At 41.8% G+C, this 19,635-nt stretch overlaps 1 protein-coding gene across 1 annotated transcript in view; it reads right to left on the bottom strand.

Annotated features, from left to right (window-relative positions):
- The window catches only part of LIG3 (DNA ligase 3), a 50,494-nt gene that overhangs the window by 12,599 nt on the left and 18,260 nt on the right, over window positions 1-19,635 (bottom strand). The window contains exons 6-13 of the mRNA XM_077482286.1: window positions 19,339-19,505; window positions 17,855-17,932; window positions 14,467-14,626; window positions 12,669-12,824; window positions 9,616-9,747; window positions 5,027-5,106; window positions 4,864-4,951; window positions 3,410-3,487 (exon numbers count right to left, since the gene is read on the bottom strand). Of these exons, the coding sequence (XP_077338412.1) occupies window positions 3,410-3,487; window positions 4,864-4,951; window positions 5,027-5,106; window positions 9,616-9,747; window positions 12,669-12,824; window positions 14,467-14,626; window positions 17,855-17,932; window positions 19,339-19,505 (939 nt within the window). The remainder of the gene's footprint in view (window positions 1-3,409; window positions 3,488-4,863; window positions 4,952-5,026; window positions 5,107-9,615; window positions 9,748-12,668; window positions 12,825-14,466; window positions 14,627-17,854; window positions 17,933-19,338; window positions 19,506-19,635) is intronic.

The raw sequence follows: 19,635 nt of genomic DNA, 5'->3' as shown, positions 1-19,635 counted from the left end.
CGTAACTTCAAGAAACACCAACTGCATGGAAACCGTGAATTGCATAAACTGAAATGCCTGGGAAAACGGCAATTGCATGTAAAACCGTACAACGAGTGAGAAACGTGCGTGAAAACAAAGCATGAGAACATCAAATCGAATGAGAACATAATCGCATGAGAACGTAAAACGAAACGAGAACATAAAATGCATGAGAACGTAAACTAAACGAGAACATGTGTATGAAAATGTTAAAATGAAACAAGAACATGGGTGCATGAGAACGTAAAACGAAACGAGGACATGAGTGCATGAGAACGCAAAACATGAAATGCCAAAAAAGCATGAAACGCAAAATGCATAACGCTGGAAAGCGATAGAGAAAACCTGGAAAGCGATAGAGAAAACCTGGAAAGCGAGAGAAAACCTGGAAAGCGAGAGAAAACCTGGAAAGCGAGAGAAAACCTGGAAAGCGAGAGAAAACCTGGAAAGCGAGAGAAAACCTGGAAAGCGAGAGAAAACCTGGAAAGCGAGAGAAAACCTGGAAAGCGAGAGAAAACCTGGAAAGCGAGAGAAAACCTGGAAAGCGAGAGAAAACCTGGAAAGCGAGAGAAAACCTGGAAAGCGAGAGAAAACCTGGAAAGCGAGAGAAAACCTGGAAAGCGAGAGAAAACCTGGAAAGCGAGAGAAAACCTGGAAAGCGAGAGAAAACCTGGAAAGCGAGAGAAAACCTGGAAAGCGAGAGAAAACCTGGAAAGCGAGAGAAAACCTGGAAAGCGAGAGAAAACCTGGAAAGCGAGAGAAAACCTGGAAAGCGAGAGAAAACCTGGAAAGCGAGAGAAAACCTGGAAAGCGAGAGAAAACCTGGAAAGCGAGAGAAAACCTGGAAAGCGAGAGAAACCTGGAAAGCGAGAGAAACCTGGAAAGCGAGAGAAACCTGGAAAGCGAGAGAAGCGAGAGAAAACCATAAAAAAGCATGAGAAACCGTAGTTGCATGAACCGTCAACTGTACCACGGGAATACGTCAGAACCACCGGAAACGTCAGAAAATGCTATAAAAAACATGGGGAAACGTCAGAAACATGGGAAACGCAAGAAGTTGCGTGAGACAGGTAAATAACATCTAACACGTAAATTGCCTGAGAAATTTACCATGCCTGAGAACCATAAATTCATGAGAACCATAAATGCGTAAGAACTGTACATTGTTTAAACCGCCAACAAAACGCACGAGAAACGCAATTGCATGAGAAACCGTAAAATTGCATGGAAAACCATAAATTTTATGAGAAACAACAACTTCATAAGAAAAGTAAATCACATGACAGACCCAAATCGCATGAAAAACAAAATTGCGTAAGAACCGTAAGCAACGTGCTTGAAACCAACAAGCATGAAAACGTCAAATTGAATGAGAACGGAAAACGAAATGAGAACATAACTGCATGAGAATGTAAATGAACGAGAACATAACTGTATAAAAACGTAAAACGAAACAAAACATAACTGCATGAAAACGCAAATGCAAGAAACGCAAATGCCTGAAGATGCAACTGCCTGAGAAACGCAACTGCTCGAGAAAACGCAACTGCTCGAGAAAACGCAACAGAAAGACACGCAACTGCAAGAAGATGCAAATGCATGAAAACGCAAATGCATAACAACGTAACTGCTTTGAGAACGTGACCGCTATGAAAACGTGAATGACCTGAGACCGGAAACGCATGGGACCGAATCGCATGGGAAAACCATAAAATGCACCAGAACGTAAACCTGCATGAGAAAACTGTGCATAGCACGAGAACATGAATGGCACGAGAATATTATTGCACCAGAACGCCACGTGGAGCTCAGGCGGGGGGGAGCACGCCACGTGGAGCTCAGGCGGGGAGGGGGGGGCACGCCACGTGGAGCTCAGGCGGGGAGGGGGGGGCACGCCACGTGGAGCTCAGGCGGGGGGGGGGGGGCACGCCACGTGGAGCTCAGGCGGGGGGGGGGGGGCACGCCACGTGGAGCTCAGGCGGGGGGGGGGGCACGCCACGTGGAGCTCAGGCGGGGGGGGGGGCACGCCACGTGGAGCTCAGGCGGGGGGGGGGCACGCCACGTGGAGCTCAGGCGGGGGGGGCACGCCACGTGGAGCTCAGGCGGGGGGGGGGGGGGGCACGCCACGTGGAGCTCAGGCGGGGGGGGGGGGGGCACGCCACGTGGAGCTCAGGCGGGGGGGGGGGGCACGCCACGTGGAGCTCAGGCGGGGGGGGGGGGCACGCCACGTGGAGCTCAGGCGGGGGGGGGGGGGCACGCCACGTGGAGCTCAGGCGGGGGGGGGGGGGCACGCCACGTGGAGCTCAGGCGGGGGGGGGGGGGGCACGCCACGTGGAGCTCAGGCGGGGGGGGGGGGGGCACGCCACGTGGAGCTCAGGCGGGGGGGGGGGGGCACGCCACGTGGAGCTCAGGCGGGGGTTGGGCACGCCACGTGGAGCTCAGGCGGGGGTTGGGCACGCCACGTGGAGCTCAGGCGGGGGTTGGGCACGCCACGTGGAGCTCAGGCGGGGGTTGGGCACGCCACGTGGAGCTCAGGCGGGGGTTGGGCACGCCACGTGGAGCTCAGGCGGGTGAGGGGGGGGACCCGACGTCCAACGAGAAGGAGGCAGAGGAGGGCAGGCTTTATGCAGCCTGACTCCTCCTACAAATACAGGCTTACCCTGCGGTCAGCCTTACACATATGGTCAGCTTTACAGGGTAAACGGTAAAAAAAAAAAATCAAATAAAAACATATTACAGCTACTACATAATAAGTTGTAACGAATAGATTGCGTTTTTGTTTTCCTCCACTTTAGATCAAACTTGTGTAGTGCCAATCCACTGCCAAAATGTATTAACTCTGTAGCCAATCTTGCCTGCACAACTTCCCCACCCCCGAAATTAGCACAATCTTTGATAAACTCCAATTCAGTGATGGCAATGTCAGATGTGGGTGGCTGCTAAATAATATAGCGCATGAGCAGGGTGTGTTGAGGGAGAGGCAGAATGGCATCACCCCAGAAGACTGAAGAATGGATATAGGAATCGCAAGCAAGCCGGAAACGTAGCACAGACTATACATACCCTACCTGTGCTACTGAGCAGAATTAGATGAAAAAATAAAGATGAAATTCCCAATGCTAGTTTATCTGGTGACCTGGGCAGTTGAATCTGCAATTTTAGTTCCACTTTAGCGGTCTTCTCTCCGGCAACAAAAGCAACTGTTCCCTTAGTATGTCAGATATAAAACCACTACAGGTCCAAGGACAAGCTCTTATTTGTACATGTACCCTTTTTTATTTTGATGTAAAGAGCAAAATAAAAAAAATAAAAAATAAGCGTAGAGCAGAACTATTTAGCTAATATAAAGTGTTTTTATAAGAGTTTTTTAATTGCAGATTAGACATACCTTTATATCTTTTAGCACAAGGCCTTCTAAACCTTCCCTGATTACTCGAGTTATCATGTCTGCCAAATCGGATGCTTTCTGTGTAAAAAAAAAAAAATTTCAAAATATCAAAACAAAATATAACTGTACCACAGGAACGTCCGTTTTATATTATATAAAACAAATTTCCTTTATGCTTTAAATTTAACTAGTAGTATACAAATTATGCAGTCACACATTTGAGAATGCAATCACAAGTTCAAGCTGATCAGATGCCAAGTAACAATCATATTGTTGGGCTCAGAGGGAAGAGAAAAAAAAATAAAAAAAAAAAACACACCACACTCTACCACTAAGAGGGAATAGATGAAAACTTCTTAACTCTATAACTATAACTATAACTATAACTTAACTATAGATACAGACCCTGCACAGCATCAAAACCGAAATCCCCACACTAAAGGCTAGACTGCCAAGCACTTTGCCAGATTACTAGTTTAACTATTTTTTTTTACACAGTAAAGTTAGCCAAATTTTTTTGTATAATGTGACAGATGTTATGCTGAGTAGATAGACACCCAAAATGTCACGCTTTAAAATGGCGCACACTCATGGAATGCCACCAAACTTTGGTACTTAAAAATCTTCATAGGAGACGCATTATATTTTTCTTACAGGTATAAGTTTAGAGTTAGAGGTGGTCTTGGGCTAGAATTGTTGTTCCAACGCACGTGGTGATACCTCACATATGTGGTTTGAATGCCGTTTACATATGTGGGAGCAACTTATGTATGCATTTGCTTCTGTGCGTGGGCACACAGGAACAGGGGCACTTAAAAGGTTTACACTCTAAACTTTTTTTTGATCACTTATTACTATTACAAGGAATGCAAAACATCCCTTGGAATAGTGCACTACGGGTCCTCTTTATGGAGAGATGTGGGGTCTATAAGACCCCACATCTCTCCTCCAGGCTGAAAAAGAAAGAAAGAAAGAAAGAAAGAAAGAAAGAAAGAAAGAAAGAAAGAAAGAAAGAAAGAAAGAAAGAAAGAAAGAAAGAAAGAAAGAAAGAAAGAAAGAAAGAAAGAAAGAAAGAAAGAAAGAAAGAAAGAAAGAAAGAAAGAAAGAAAGAAAGAAAGAAAGAAAGAAAGAAAGAAAGAAAGGACTCAAGCATCATTCAGATATCCCCAATCAAATTCCAGGACATCATATGATGTCCTTTGGATAATGTTCTAAAGTACTGCTAATATCAGGGAAAAACCAACACCGTTCCCATACACCATAAAAGGGAACAGTAAATGGGTTTTCAGGCCTTTTAGGAAAACCTGCACAATGAGAACAGAAAAAATAAAGTTAACAAGATAGCCCAATGACTATGCGCAACATTCAGCCCTTTCCTCCAGAGGGTTTCTCCCCCTTTTTATCAGAACAATCCTTGCTAAAATGTCCAGCAAGTATATGGATATCCCACTTACCGTGACATGTTTCATTTCCGAGAACAGAATATGGTTGGGGATTTCCACCATATTTTCACGCATAAACTTTCGCCTCTCAACCAATGGCCTATTACAAATATAAATAAGATATTAGAAATGGATTTATAGGGTGGAAAACGCAATGTAATGTTCTGACACTCACCTGTCCATTAAGTTAACTCCATTGAAATATATGCAGTCGAAAACAAAGAGGCATACATTGGCATCCAGGAAAGCAGCTTTCTGCAAAAGATTAAATTTATCAGTATAAAAAATAAAAAGCCAAAAAAGGAAAAAGCAAGCGATACCAATAACTAAAAGTAACAAAAAAAGTGTGTACAAACTCCTCACAAAGTTAAGGTAAGATTTTCTTGCATCGATCCAGCTTTGACTAATGCGAGTATGGAAAAAAAAAAAAAAAAGAAACACACTCTCCACTGTGCCTGTGGATCCACAGAGTTAATGATATGCTCACTAAAGATATAACCTCTGGGATTAAAATACACTGGATAACTTTCAAAACTATTGAAGAATGTCAACGATCTGACAATCTATGTCAAAAAATAAATAAAAATAAAAACCATTTCTGCTCTGAGCAGAACACAGTATATTGAAAGTTCAAAAAAGGGCAAGTTCACCTTTTGGAAAAATAATAAATGCACTTTTGCAGGTTAAAAAAAATTTGAATTATTATTTTTCTTAAGAGCCTGCAGAACTTTGTGGATACAATCCAAGGCTCCTGAAGATTCAGCATAGCAGTTTGCTTGTACCTCTGATATGGACAGGGAGTTACCCAAGAGCAAGAAGATCAATAGACTGCAAGAGATGGCTGACGGTACTTGTAGGCATTTATTCACAGGAAGCGGTGAATGAATTGATGCAGCCAAGTGAGCGATACCCCACATGGCTGCACTGTTCAAAATGTGACAGCGGAGAGGTGGGGATGGGTTCAGGGAGAGGATCCTCCACCAGCTGTCAAAGGGAGGAGGGGGGAGGAAGAGGCAGATACACTAACATGTTACATATTGTGAAAACGGAAAGAAGAAAGGAAGAACCACTATGCATTCCAAATACCACCTCTATTATATGCTTTAGGACATTTTCTCCATTAATGTAAACCCCATTTCATCATAACAAAAATACACAGAAAATTATCTATCCCAGTTAGACCTTGCATGCTTTATTACAAATAATCTTATCAGCTATTTGCTAACATTGAACCCTTTTGCCGCCAGAGTCATGTGTGTTTTTTGCACACATCTTTAAAAAAAAACAAAAAAACTTTTAGGTTTGAAAATGGACTAAAACCCCCCAATTGCCCATGGATGGTTCTACCCTGAAGCCAATAATGATTTCACAGCTCTGTAAGTTGCCATTTTTACTTTCTAGGAGTCCCTACAAAATTTCATTCATTGTCGACAGCAGAAGTATTTTATCTAAAACATTGCGGGTATTCAAACTCTCAAAATTGCTCCCATCAGGTGCAGCCACCGTTTTTCCCCCCAATGCTCCTTTATGTCAATGTTTCTCAACCCCAGTCCTCAAGTACTACTAATACTAGTATGACTAAGGCAGCGAAACGAATCAAATCACCTGTGCAAAATAACAGAAAGCCTGAAAACATGACCTGTTGGGGGTACTTGAGGGATGGAGTTGAGGGAACTGATGAGGCATTTTGGTTTAGATGGGGTGTGAAATGAATTTCCCACCTGTGTTTGGAAAATACCAATCGCTCTTTTGCAGAATTTCACAGAGTTTATATTCCACCCCACCCATAGCTCACTTCCGGTATCTTCAATTATGACATAATGCTGCAGCACAATTTTTCCTCCATAATATTTCTACCCTCTCCACTGGAATGCATGTTGACCGATTCCTCTCATTCTAAAAACTTATTTCTACATTCATTACTCCACCTTTCTACACTCTACAACTGATGGACTTAATCTCACGGAGCTTAGATGGCGTTCAGATATACCGGAACTTATGGGAGGAAATCCGGTCGGAAATTCTCCCTCTACCGGTTCCCACGGTTATTTCCACTAGGGATAAAGTTATACAGACTAAGGTTTTATATAGGTCCTATTATTCTTCATGTCAACTCTTCCATCGAAAACAGACTGCCCTCTGCTGTCTGCTCCAGAAGTTCCTCAGCTGATGGTACATTTTTATCAAATGATGTAGCAGTGTCCACCAGGCAGAGCATTCTGTCACTGCTTTAATAGTTCAATTACCAAAATACCTAATCCCTTAAGGTGCCTCTATGGTTATATTGACGATAAACCACTTTCCAAAAACGCGCACTTTTTTTACGTCTAGTTCTGTTCTAAAAAAAAAAAAAAATCTACAACTATGTTAATGGAAGCCGACCCGCCTCCCCCCCCCCCATAACTTTTTTGGCTTACCCTCATTAACCAGGCACTTCCACTATACAAATTGACGTATGAGGCCAGAGGTTGCCCTCATAAATTCCATAAAATCTGGGACTTACGGGTGAGTTTAGACTGCACTATACCACTTGCTAAGTTATTGGCCAGGGATAAGGATCTATGGTGGATCCTACTTAGTAGTATCTTGACTAACCTATTCTGTATTTCTATTTGTAGTCGAGTTTGCGATATATGATTGATATGTCCATGTTAAAACCATGTATAATGAATGGACATGCTGTATATCATACATAGTGATATTTGAGCACCGTTTGCTCTATTTTCCTTGTCCTTGCTCATCTGTACTCAAATTGTGTATAATAAAGTTACCCCTTTAAAAAAAAAAAAAAAAAAAAAAACCCACAACATAATATAATATATCTTTTAAAGTAGACGCCCTGTACAATAAAATAGTGCCAGTTTTAGATTTCTATGTTATGCGGTATTAATGCAACAGTTTGGCAGACACAGAATTTCAGCAAAAAATCATGCTAAAGTTAATTTTAGGGGATAAACTTAATACATTACCCAATTTTTGGCAAAATGTAAAGTATGAAGTTGTGCCAAGTAAACAGATACCAAACATGTCAAGCATTAAAATGAACGTGCGCCGTGAAATGGTGCACGTTTCCCTCCCTCCCTCCCCCGGTGAAAAATTGTCAAAATGGTCACAGGGTGCGTGGAAGTGATTAGGCGACTGTATTGCCACTATCACTTCCATCTGACAGAAGACTGTTGGCTTGTCAGATTAACAACTACAGAAGCCGTGTGTGTGTGTGTGTGTGTGTGTGTGTGTGTGTGTGTGTGTGTGTGTGTGTGTGTGTGTGTGTGTGTGTGTGTAAAACTCCCCGCTGTTGCTGACATATGTTGATGGCAACAAAAGGCTTAAATCTTCCAAATATCCATTACCACACTATAATAGATGTCGACCGATATATCGGCCGATATTTGCCGTTTTTTAAATAATCGGCATCGGCCGATTGTGCTGATAAAAAGCCGATTTAGAACTACAGCGGGACTTTGAAATGACTTCTGTAATAGAAGTCAGTGTAAGTTGCCTGAGTCGTCATAGAAACGTCTTTCCTCCTCTCTGGGCAGGCTGCCAAGAAAAGAACAGAAAGATACAATGTTTACACATAAATGAATGAAATCATCTCTGTGTGTAGAAGTTCTCAGTTTAACCATTTAAAGACTAAATCTTTTCTGACACTTGTTGCTTACAAGTAAAAGTCCTGTATTTTCTGCCTGAAAATCACTTAGACCCCCCCAAAAATTATATATATATTTTTTTTAGCAGAGATCCTAGGGAATAAAATAGCGGTTGTTGCTATATTTTATGTCACACGGCATTTGCACAGAGGTCTTTCAAATGCATTTTTTGGGGAAAAAAATACACTATTTAAAAAATAAAAATAAAATAAAAAAACAGTAAAGTTAGCCCATTTTTTTTTTTTTTGTCCAAAAGTTTTGACTACCTGTTTTTATTTAATATATAGGTTTTTTTTTTTATCTAAATCATACATACAAGTAAACTGATTGGAGGTTTGTTTTGTTTAATAAATGTTTAAATGTAAGAAATTTTCTGTATCACTTATGAAGACTGCTTTCACACTGGAGCGGGCAGGCGTTGATGGTAAAACGCAAGTTTTAGCGGCTCTTTACCATCATTTTAGCGGTGCTATTTGGCTGCTAGCGGGGCACATATAACCCAGCTAGCGGCCAAGAAAGAGGTTAAATGTGCCCATGAAGCACTGCTGCCAAATCGCATTGCATGCGCTTCGGCAGTGGTGCCCATTCATATCAATGGGCAGGAGTGGTGGAGGAGCGGTATACACCACTCCAAACGTGCTGCTTGCAGGACTTTTTTTAAGATCCTGCCAGCACATCGCCTCAGTGTGAAAGCACTCTGTCTTTCACACAGACTGCAGGGGAGCCATTTTGCAGGCGCTATTTTTAGCCCAAAAGCGCCCGAAAAACACCCCAGTGGGAAAGGTGTGTTAGATCAAGGGGGATTAAAAAAAAAATAAATAGATAAAATAAAAATCGGCCTAACATATCGGGCCAAAAAAAAAAAAAAAAAAAAAAAAAAAAATCGGCATCATATATCGGCTATCGGCCGCCATGATTTCTAAATATCGGCATCGGCCAGAGAAAAACCCATATCGGTCGACCTCTACACTATACTGTATATTACGTTGATCTTCTGTAATACATTTTGTATAGGACCATGAAGTTGTGCCTTTTAGCTTCGTTTTCTTTTCTTCTGTAACACCTTCATAAGCATTCCTTATTTAGAAAAACACATCTGAAGGAAAAAATGTACCTTGTGAACGCCTAAGGTTCCAAATGGAAGGGGTTTGCCAGTCTTGGTATCAATAAGAAGCACTTCAGAGTCCAAGATTATGCTATTGCCACCAGGGAATGCTTTGGGTATATAGTCTTTGAAATGAGCAACCTGCATACAGATTTAGTCACATTAAATATTAATGCACTACATACAAAAAAAAAAAAAAAAAAAAAAAAAAATCTCATGGCCTCTTTGCAATACCAAATTAAGGATACATGCCCTTCACACAAGCTTCATCATTAGGACCTGTACTGAATATAACAATCTTACACGGAAACGGCTATTATTTAACCACCTTCAGACCGGACCATTTTGCTGGTAAATGACCAGAGGTCTTTTTACAATTTGGCACTGCGCTGCTTTAACTGGTAATTGCGCGGTCATGCAATGTTGTACCCAAACAAAATTTGCGTCCTTTTCTTCCCACAAATAGAGCTTTCTTTTGATGGTATTTGATTGCCTCTGCGATTTTTATTTTTTGCGATATAAACGTAAAAAGACCGCAAATTTTGAAAAAAAAATGATATTTTCTACTTTTTGTTATTAGAAAAATCCAATAAACTCAATTTTAGTCATACATTTAGGCCAAAATGTATTCAGCCACGTCTTTGGTAAAAAAAAAAGTCAATAATTGTATATTTATTGGTTTGCGCAAAAGTTGTCACATCTACAAACTATGGTACGTTTTCTGGAATTTACGCAGCTTTTAGTTTACGACTGCCTATCTCATTTCTTGAGGTGCTAAAATGGCAGGGCAGTACAAAACCCCCCCAAATGACCCCATTTTGGAAAGTAGACACCCTAAGGAAATTGATAAGTGGCATGTTGAGCCCATTGAATATTTAATTTTTTTGCCTCAAGCGATTGAATAATGACAAAAAATAAATATTTTTTTTTTTTTTTTTTTTTTACACAAAGTTGTCACTAAATGATATATTGCTCACACATGCTATGGGCATATGTGAAATGACAGCCCAAAATAAATTCTGCTGCTTCTCCTGAGTACGGGGATACCACATATGTGGGACTTTTTGGGAGCCTAGCCACGTACAGGGCCCCGAAAACCAAGAACCGCCTTCAGGTTTTCTAAGGGAGTAAATATTTGACTTCACTCCTCACTACCTATTACAGTTTTGAAGGCCATAAAATGCCAAGATGGCACAAAACCCCCACAAATGACCCCATTTTAGAAAGTAGACACCCCAAGCTATTTGCTGAGAGGCATGTTGAGTCCATGGAATATTTTATATTTTGCCACAAGTTGCGGGAAAATTACAAACTTTTTTTTTTTTTTTTTTCACAAAGTTGTCACTAAATGATATATTGCTCACGCATGCCATGGGCATATGTGAAATGACACCCCAAAATAAATTCTGCTGCTTCTCCTGAGTACGGGGATACCCCATATGTGGGACTTTTTGGGAGCCTAGCCGCGTACGGGGCCCCGAAAACCAAGCACCGCCTTCAGGCTTTCTAAGGGCGTTACAGTTTTGAAGGCCATAAAATGCCAAGATGGCACAAACCCCCCCAAATGACCCCATTTTGGAAAGTAGACACCCCTAAATTTAGGGGTACACTAGTGAGACTAGGTAATAAATGGCGGGTGCCCTGAAACTATAAAAAAATAACTAACCAACCAGCGTCACCTGTAACAGTTATATGGTGATCACTGGTGAAAGGGTTAACTAGGGGGCAATCAGGGGGCTTTATGCGGTAGTATATGGGGGTCCCTGGCGCTATAAAAAGCTGCGGCGAACCTAAATACCTACCTGCCTAACTAGCGTCACCTGTGACACTAATACAGCGATCAGAAAAACGATCGCTTATTAGGCTGGGTTCACACTGGAGCGATGCGGGAACGCCACGAATCCGCGGCGGGTTCCCGCATCGCATGCCTCCCGACGGCAGTTCACACTGCCCTATGTGAACTGCTGGGAGTGTCAGTGAAATGTTAATGACACCCCCAGATCAGTTCGCATATCGCAGTGCGATCTGCAAACTCGGATCGCATGGTGTGAACACCCATGCGATCCGATTCTGCTGCGGACCAAAAAAAGGGTCCCGTGCGAGTTTGCGGCGGGTGCGACGCGAATTCAGCCATACTATCTGTATGGCTGAACTCGAATCGCACAGAGATCGGATGTGATTTGCACTGCAGTGCGGTGCGAATCACATTCGTTCTCATAAACCGCTGCAATGTGAACCCAGCCTTAGTGACACTGGCGAGGGGGGGGGTGATCACGGGGTTAAACCTTTATTGGGGGGCACATTAGAACTAAAGGGGGCTAACCCTAACTGCCCTAACAGTTATTACAGTCACAAATGACACCAATGCAAAAAAAAAAAAAAAAAAAAAAAAAAAGCAATTGGTGTCACTGTGACTGGGGGGGCAGGGGTAATTGGGGGGTGATCGGGGGGTAAAGGGGGGTGTGAGTGTGCCTGGCATGTTCTACTGTGTAGTGTAGTGCTTGTGCAACTCACCGATGCTCTCTCCTCGGTTCCGGAACGAAAAATACCGACACGGAGGAGAGATTACATCACTTCCTCTCCTGTGTTTACATTACAGGAGAGGAAGTGATGTCACGGGACATTTTCATTCGTCGGGAGCGATCGCGAGGGGGTGGCCATGAATGAATGGCCGTCCCCTCGTCCGGGATCACTCCCGAACGAATACCGACCGCCGCAGGCACCGGCCCGATCGGGCCCCCGACCGGCGGGCAGGCAAGGACGTACATGTAAGCCCTTATGCCTGCCCGTGCCATTCTGTCGACGTACATCGTCGTGCGGCGGTCGGCAAGTGGTTAAACTATCAGGTTTTATGCTAGTTCTGGGACAGTCAGCTTTTTAAGAGGTGCTAAGAAAGTGCTGTCATACTCTGGGACATAGCTGGAGAGATGGACAGCTGTAATTTCCATCTGAGGCTATTCACACATGATATTTAAAAGGCATACTCTAAGACTTCCATACCTATATAACAGATCACAGAACGGCAGAGAATAAGATAAAAAAAAGTAAACTAAAGAACTTACCTTGTGGGGAAGAACTGGCTTCAGACTACGGCTAAAATAGCTGAAGTGATCACCATTTTTGTGCACTTGGACCCTTTCTCCATCGTACTTTATCTCTGCATACATTCCATTTGGACATTTCTTCATAGCATACTCCACAGATTTGCAGGCTTCAGCCTATAGAGATGGGAACACAAGCAAGAGTTGGAACAAACATTTTCCTATCCCCACACAATCACCATGTTAGGAGTTCCTTTCACAAATCACAATATAAACTCTATTTTAATCTGGCACCCTAGGCGCTAACACTAAAGTATAACAATTACCAGTAATTTGCAACTGCAAGCCATCATGGACTGCAATAGTTGATGTTTTAATATTCCCAGGCAGAAGCACAAGAGGGCATAGACATTCCTGTAATATTTTGTGCATTCCATTGGTGGTCACCAAGGATTGCAGTTGATAAGCACTGAATATTTTACCAATAAAAAGGAGTATAAAATAAAAAATGACCTGTAAAATATAACATTTTCTATATGCTGAAATCTCTTCTGTCCATCCAAGCCCTTTATAAAATGCACCGATTTCTTTTCCTCGCTACACAGATCTCATATAATGCAGCAGCTGAAACAATTTTAGCTGACAACTGTGTGGCAGATTAAGGAGATTGCTTAACACATCTATACACTAACAAAAAGGAAGCTAGACAATACTGAAATTATGAGTGGATCTGTTTTGAGGACTCTTCTAGGGCATACACTTGAAAAATGGTTCCTCCTTCCAGTGTAAATTGGATAAATATGCTTTATACAAGCCCACATTTTAATACCAATAGAAAATTGAATGAGCTATAACAAATGTTCTAGAAATGTCTTAGAAAAGAGGCTACAAACTAAGTTTAGTTTATACATGTTCCCATCACCCATCAGGGTAGATACTTGTAAGATTAAAGTTTAATCTGTCAGCTTGGTCATAGCTCTGCATCACCCTGGCCCTATGGTTGGGGTGGTAGCAGTAACCTCCCTGGCGGTATGATTATGTCAGATTTTTGAAGCTCAAAGCAGTACAATGCTTTGCCTGGAAATTTGGCATTTTATATTGTAGGCCTGTAATTCTTAGGAATAACACAATTGTCCAAACAAGAGTCTAGTAGACATCCCTGGTATGATAAAGTTTGAAACACAAAATCATAAATTATAATAAAGAACTATAAATAATAATATTTATTCAATAATGTAATCAAATAAAAAAAAAAAAAAAAAAAAAAAATTTGCTCAGTTGAAGAATGGTCACGGTCGTTACTTTCAGTGTTTGATGACGAATTTCCCCACGAAACACCATCGCTCAATTCAAGTGATTCTAATTTATTATCGCCGATTTATAGCTGGTCTAAAATCGCTTTTGACGTAAAAAAGGGACACTTTTTGGTTGCTATGGACAATCTCAAGTTTACAGGCAGAAAGAACAGTATATATAATATAAAAGTGCATGCAGGGCACTGGACAAAGCATTAGGGACAAAAGGGATGTGAAATAATTTGATACAGTAAGCAGAAACAGGGAGCCAGGACCCGCCAATCTTTCAGAGGAGAGAGAGTACAGCGGTCTGTAAATGAGGCAGACTGCTGTTCTGTCAGGGAGCAAAAGAGATCTAAGCTGAAACATTGATTTTTTTTTTTTTTTGCTAATCCTGTAAATTTTGCAAACTATCATGCTGGGATTCAAAATAATACAACCTTAAAACTAATACAACCGTAAGATAGTTTTAGAAATACAGGCACCCATTTATGGAGAACAGGTATGTGTGATAAGGTTCATACCAACATAGGTTGAACAGGCGTCATAAGCGTAGCTTTTACACTTAGTGTGCGTTTCATGCCTGGTGCCTGCTGATGGTTTTGTAGAACACGTTCCACCACATCTCCCAAATTGCGAGAAGCTTTGAATGCATCATATGCATTAGGATCAAGAGCATCAAGTCTAGAAAAAATAAATAAAATTACAGAATTAGACCTTAGAACTATGGGCAAAATGGTTTTCATTTTGGATAGAGCAAGGAAGGGTTAAAACTGTCAGTTTTTTTTCGCCATCCATGTCCCATTAAGTAGATTTCCCTTTAGTTTCCGTCTCATAGCCAAACCGGAAGAGGAAATCCCTGCAAATAAAGGAAATTCCTAGGGGACCCCAAGATCACTGGAACTAGTGTCCCCATTGGAAGATTTCCCCTCTATTACTTTTCTGGGGCTAACCCAAAATTTGAGATTTTTTTACCTTCACTTTTAACCACTTGCCTACTGGGCACTTAAACACCCTTCCTGCCCAGACCAATTTTCAGCTTTCAGTGCTCTCACACTTTGAATGACAATTACTCAGTCATGCAACACTGTACCCAAATGAAATTTGTGTCCTTTTTTCCCCACAAATATAGCTTTTTGGTGGTACCGTATATACTCGAGTATAAGCCGAGATTTTCAGCCTCTTTTTTGAGGCTGAAAGTGCCCCCTCGGCTTATACTCGAGTCACCGCTGTCTGACTGCTCGATCAGCGTATCGAGCAGACAGACGGCGGACATTAAAATTCAAAAGCCGCGCCTCCTTCTCCGCCTCCGCCTGTGATAGGCGGAACACTGAATTTCCCAGCAGTCAGTGTTCCGCCTATCACGGACATCCGCTCATTCTCATACTACGGACGAGGATGAGAGGATGTCCGTGATAGGCGGAACACAGGCTGCTGGGAAATTGAGTGTTCCGCCTATCACAGGCGGAGGCGGAGGCGCGGCTTTTGAATTGTAGAATGGCCGCCGAGAAGAGCGGCGATCCTGGAGCGGCGATCCATCGGCACGACACGGAGGAGGCACGGGACGGAGGAGGCACGGGACGGAGGAGGCTCGGGACGGAGGAGGCTCGGGACGGAGGAGGCTCGGGACGGAGGAGGCTCGGGACGGAGGAGGCTCGGGACGGAGGAGGCTCGGGACACAGGTAGGCTGGACACACACACAAGGCTGCACGGACACACACACACACACACACACACAGGGATGGATGGATGGATGGATGGATGGATGGATACACACACACAGGGATGGATGGATGGATGGATGGATGGATACACACACACACACACACACACACACAGGGATGGATGGATGGATGGATACACACACAGGGATGGATGGACGGACACACACACAGGGATTGATGGATGGATGGATGGACACACACACAGGGATGGATGGACGGACACACACACAGGGATGGACGGACACACAGGGATGGACAGCCATGTCTCACCCTCGGCTTATACACGAGTCAATAAGTTTTCCAGTTTTTTGGGGGTAAATTGGGGGCCTCGGCTTATATTCGGGTCGGCCTATACTCGAGTATATACGGTATTAGACCACCTCTGGGTTTTTTATTTTTTGTGCTATAAATGAGAAAAATAACGAACATTTTGAAAAAAACAAACAATGCATTTTTCTTTGTTTCTGTGATACAATTTAGAAAATTCATTTTTCTTCATACATTTTGTCCACAATTTATACTGCTACATATCTTTGGTAAAAATAACCCAAATTAGAGGATATTATTTGGTCTTTGTGACAGTTAGAGAGTCTACAAGCTGTGGTGCGAATCATACAAAATTTATCACATCTGATGTACTGGTGGCCCATCTCATTTCTTGTAACCCGAACAAGCCAGGAAAGTACAAATAACCCCCCAAATGACCCCTTTTTTGAAAGTAGACATTCCAAGGTATTTAGTGAGCTTTTTGATGATGTTTTGAGGCATGGTGAGCTTTTTGATGTTGTCATTTTTTCCCACAATTCTTTGAAAAATTAAGATTTTTTATTTTATTTAAATTTTTTCCACAAAATTGTCATTGTAATAGGTTATTTCTCTCACGTGGCATGTGTATAACACAAATAATGCCCCAAAATAAATTTTGCTACTCCTGAGTATTACGATGCCACATGTGTGGGACTTTCACAGCCTGGCCACAGAGAGGCCCAACATGCAGGGAGCACCATCATGTGTTCTAGGAGCATAAATTACACATCTAACTTGTTGACTACCTATTACAATTTTGAAGGTCCTGGAGCACCAGGACAATGACACGCGACACCGACGTGGCACTGATGACAGATGCCACTAATACGTGGCACTGATGACACATGGCACTAATATGTGACACTGATGACAGATGGGCAGTTTTATTTTTTTTACACTGACCGCTGCAGAGATGCAGCGGTTCAACTCTCCCTCCTCACACGCTGTCTGTGCGGGGAGGGAGAGCCGGCGATGAGAGATTATCTCATATGTTTACATATGAGATCATCTCTCATTGGGCACGCCAATCACGCTGTAAATGGCCGCTGTGATTGGCCGTTTACAGCGATCTGTGACTGGCTGTGTCCGGGGGACATGGCCAGCACAGAATTTCCCCGATTCGCGCGGAAGTTAAAGGGGAAGTTAGCGTCCGCGCTGCAACTGACAGGTATTCTAATCCCAAAACTAAAAACAAAAGTTTTTCTTTTAATTATACTTTAACCTAAGCAGCTGCCATTCAGCAAAAAATACCCAACTTAAAAGGGGAGTATATATTGCTACCCCCCCCCCCCCCCCCCCATTACTGTACTGCTATAATACTATAAATCAAAAGGTGAAATCTGGAATGAAAGCAAAAGCTTGCCATGTATACACACAAGGAGCAAGCCCATACATGGTGGACTTTCAAAAATCTGCATTGAACTAAGCAGGCCACATAGACATCTCAGGAGAGTGGGAAAAGATACGCATGAGGCTTGTTAAAGAGGCCAGGAGAAGGCACTGAGTCCCATTAAGGTTTCCTGCACTAAAAAAGCCTTTATTACGTTCACCTGCCCCAACGTCATGAATGGCTCAACCCAATCAACTAATCAAATATGTAGATTTTTACACAATACAGGAGTCAGCAAAGATATTATGTTCAAATAAGATCCAGAATGAAATGTGGTATACCACAATTATACAATGTGAGTTTTGGTATGTACTATGCAACATGGATATTAAAAAACAAAAAAACAAACTGGGGTTTAGCATTTCTGACCATATGTTGATAGCAAAGTGACAGTCAGAACCTTCCACTAACATTTTCAAATATAGGAGCCATTGTACTTTAAAAACATGCAACCGTACAGATTGTACATATATAAATCACACATAAACTTACACATGTTTGGCTCCTGCATTCATTTTCAAATCATGCTTGATTAGCCGAATGATGCACTTCAGATCATTACTAGTACATCTGCAAATAAAATCAATAATAAAATAATGGATTCTATGTAAAGCCTTTTGGAATTTTTTCAGGCATTTGTGTTCATTGCACATCAGTCCATTTAGTTACTTGCTCTGAATGCTTTTCTAAACAGCAAAGCATAGGACTCCACTTGAAAATTATATTTTAAAACTTGCCTTACAGATTTTGCAAACCTTTTTACCCCACCAAAAATGGAACTCTTTACAGCCTTTGTTTCACTTTTTCTTCACATCATTTCAAGTTTACAATTTTAAAGCGCAAAATCTCCTATCTTTAATATAAAAAGGTGTAAAAGGAATGAGGTTCTTCATGCAATAAATGTGAGAAAGTTTAGTGAGGTAAAACCAGAATTTTTTTGGAATTCTCACACCTACCCTCCACCCAAAAATTAAAGCCTGAGATGACCGAAGAAAAAAAGGAAAAAAATTATTAAAATAAGTCAAACTGATGAAACGCTGCGCTGTTCAAGTAAAACAAAAGTCTTGTTCATGCAACAAAATAGAGCCACTGTGTGCTTTGTTAACCAATGCCATTAAAGCGGTTGTACATAAAGCCAGTGAAATGACAAGCCCCAGGTGATATACAGAAATAAACCAAATTCTCCTATGTAAGCCCTACCTGTTTATCGGCAGCCCTCTTCTTTAGAGCCTTCTAAAATACACAGATCAAAAAGGATATTTCTCAGCTCAAGCAGGCAAGTGGCGGGAATCCAATGTCACATTGCATAGCACAGAGATGGGAGCCGAGTGTATACTCAGGCCTGAGTGGAGGGAAAGGCCTCACACACAGTCTCATAAGGAAATAGCTGAGGCTATCACCTTGTGCTTTCGGGTGGGGGTTATAACCTGTTAGAAGTGACTAATGCAGATCGTAGCGTGAAGAGAGGACTTGGTGCTTGGATCGAGGCTGGTACACACTATAGAAGGATAGGCTCCATTAATTTTTCATTTCAGAGGTTTACAACCACGTTAAAAGGTTATAAAAGACTCTCAAAAGAATAGAATGAGTTCTGTGAATGAAGGAGGTTTGAATGAACATCATAACCCCCTCTCCTCCAAACACAATTCTCTACTGTTTGCAAAAACAAGATACATTTTCTCAAAGTAAGCAACCACTATACTGTACAAGGTGACTGAAATTTTTTTACGGGATGCTGCATTTAGTGGCAATTTTTACAGTTCAAATATAGTTTTTGAACTCTTGTACTTTGGTGCACTCAATGGACTTTGTTTACTCATCAATTCTAGGTCTATGATCACTAACAAAGGGCAAAAATAAAATATAGTTGTTAAGCGCACACAAAAGAAACAGACATAAAATATGATATATTCGTAAAAAGGTTTGATGTCCCTCACAAAGACTGAATTTGTCAGCTCAGCATTTGACAATATTACCTGCATGCGATGTCCTCCAGTACTTTCTGCTGGTCTTCTTCTTTGGTCATTTTAGAAAGTTGGTTCAGCAGGTCATCTACTTCTTGAATTGTCAAAAGACTTTTTGCAGCTGGTGGAAAAGTTTTACTTTCTTCAAAGAAAATCCGAACAGTCTCTGAAACATCTCCCTACGAATACATGGTTGCTTTAGGCACAATGATCAAAGCTTTAAAATGTTTGTGCTGAAAACTAAACCGATTGAAAAAAAATAAAAATAAAACCCCCTTCATTATAAAAACAGTCATTTTCTTTAGTACA

Source organism: Lithobates pipiens, unplaced genomic scaffold, assembly GCF_037356315.1.
Source record: "Lithobates pipiens isolate NorthernLeopardFrog02 unplaced genomic scaffold, aLitPip1_a1.2 Scaffold_16, whole genome shotgun sequence".
NCBI classification, from domain to species: Eukaryota; Metazoa; Chordata; class Amphibia; order Anura; family Ranidae; genus Lithobates; species Lithobates pipiens.
This window is presented reverse-complemented; position numbering and strand designations above follow the sequence as displayed.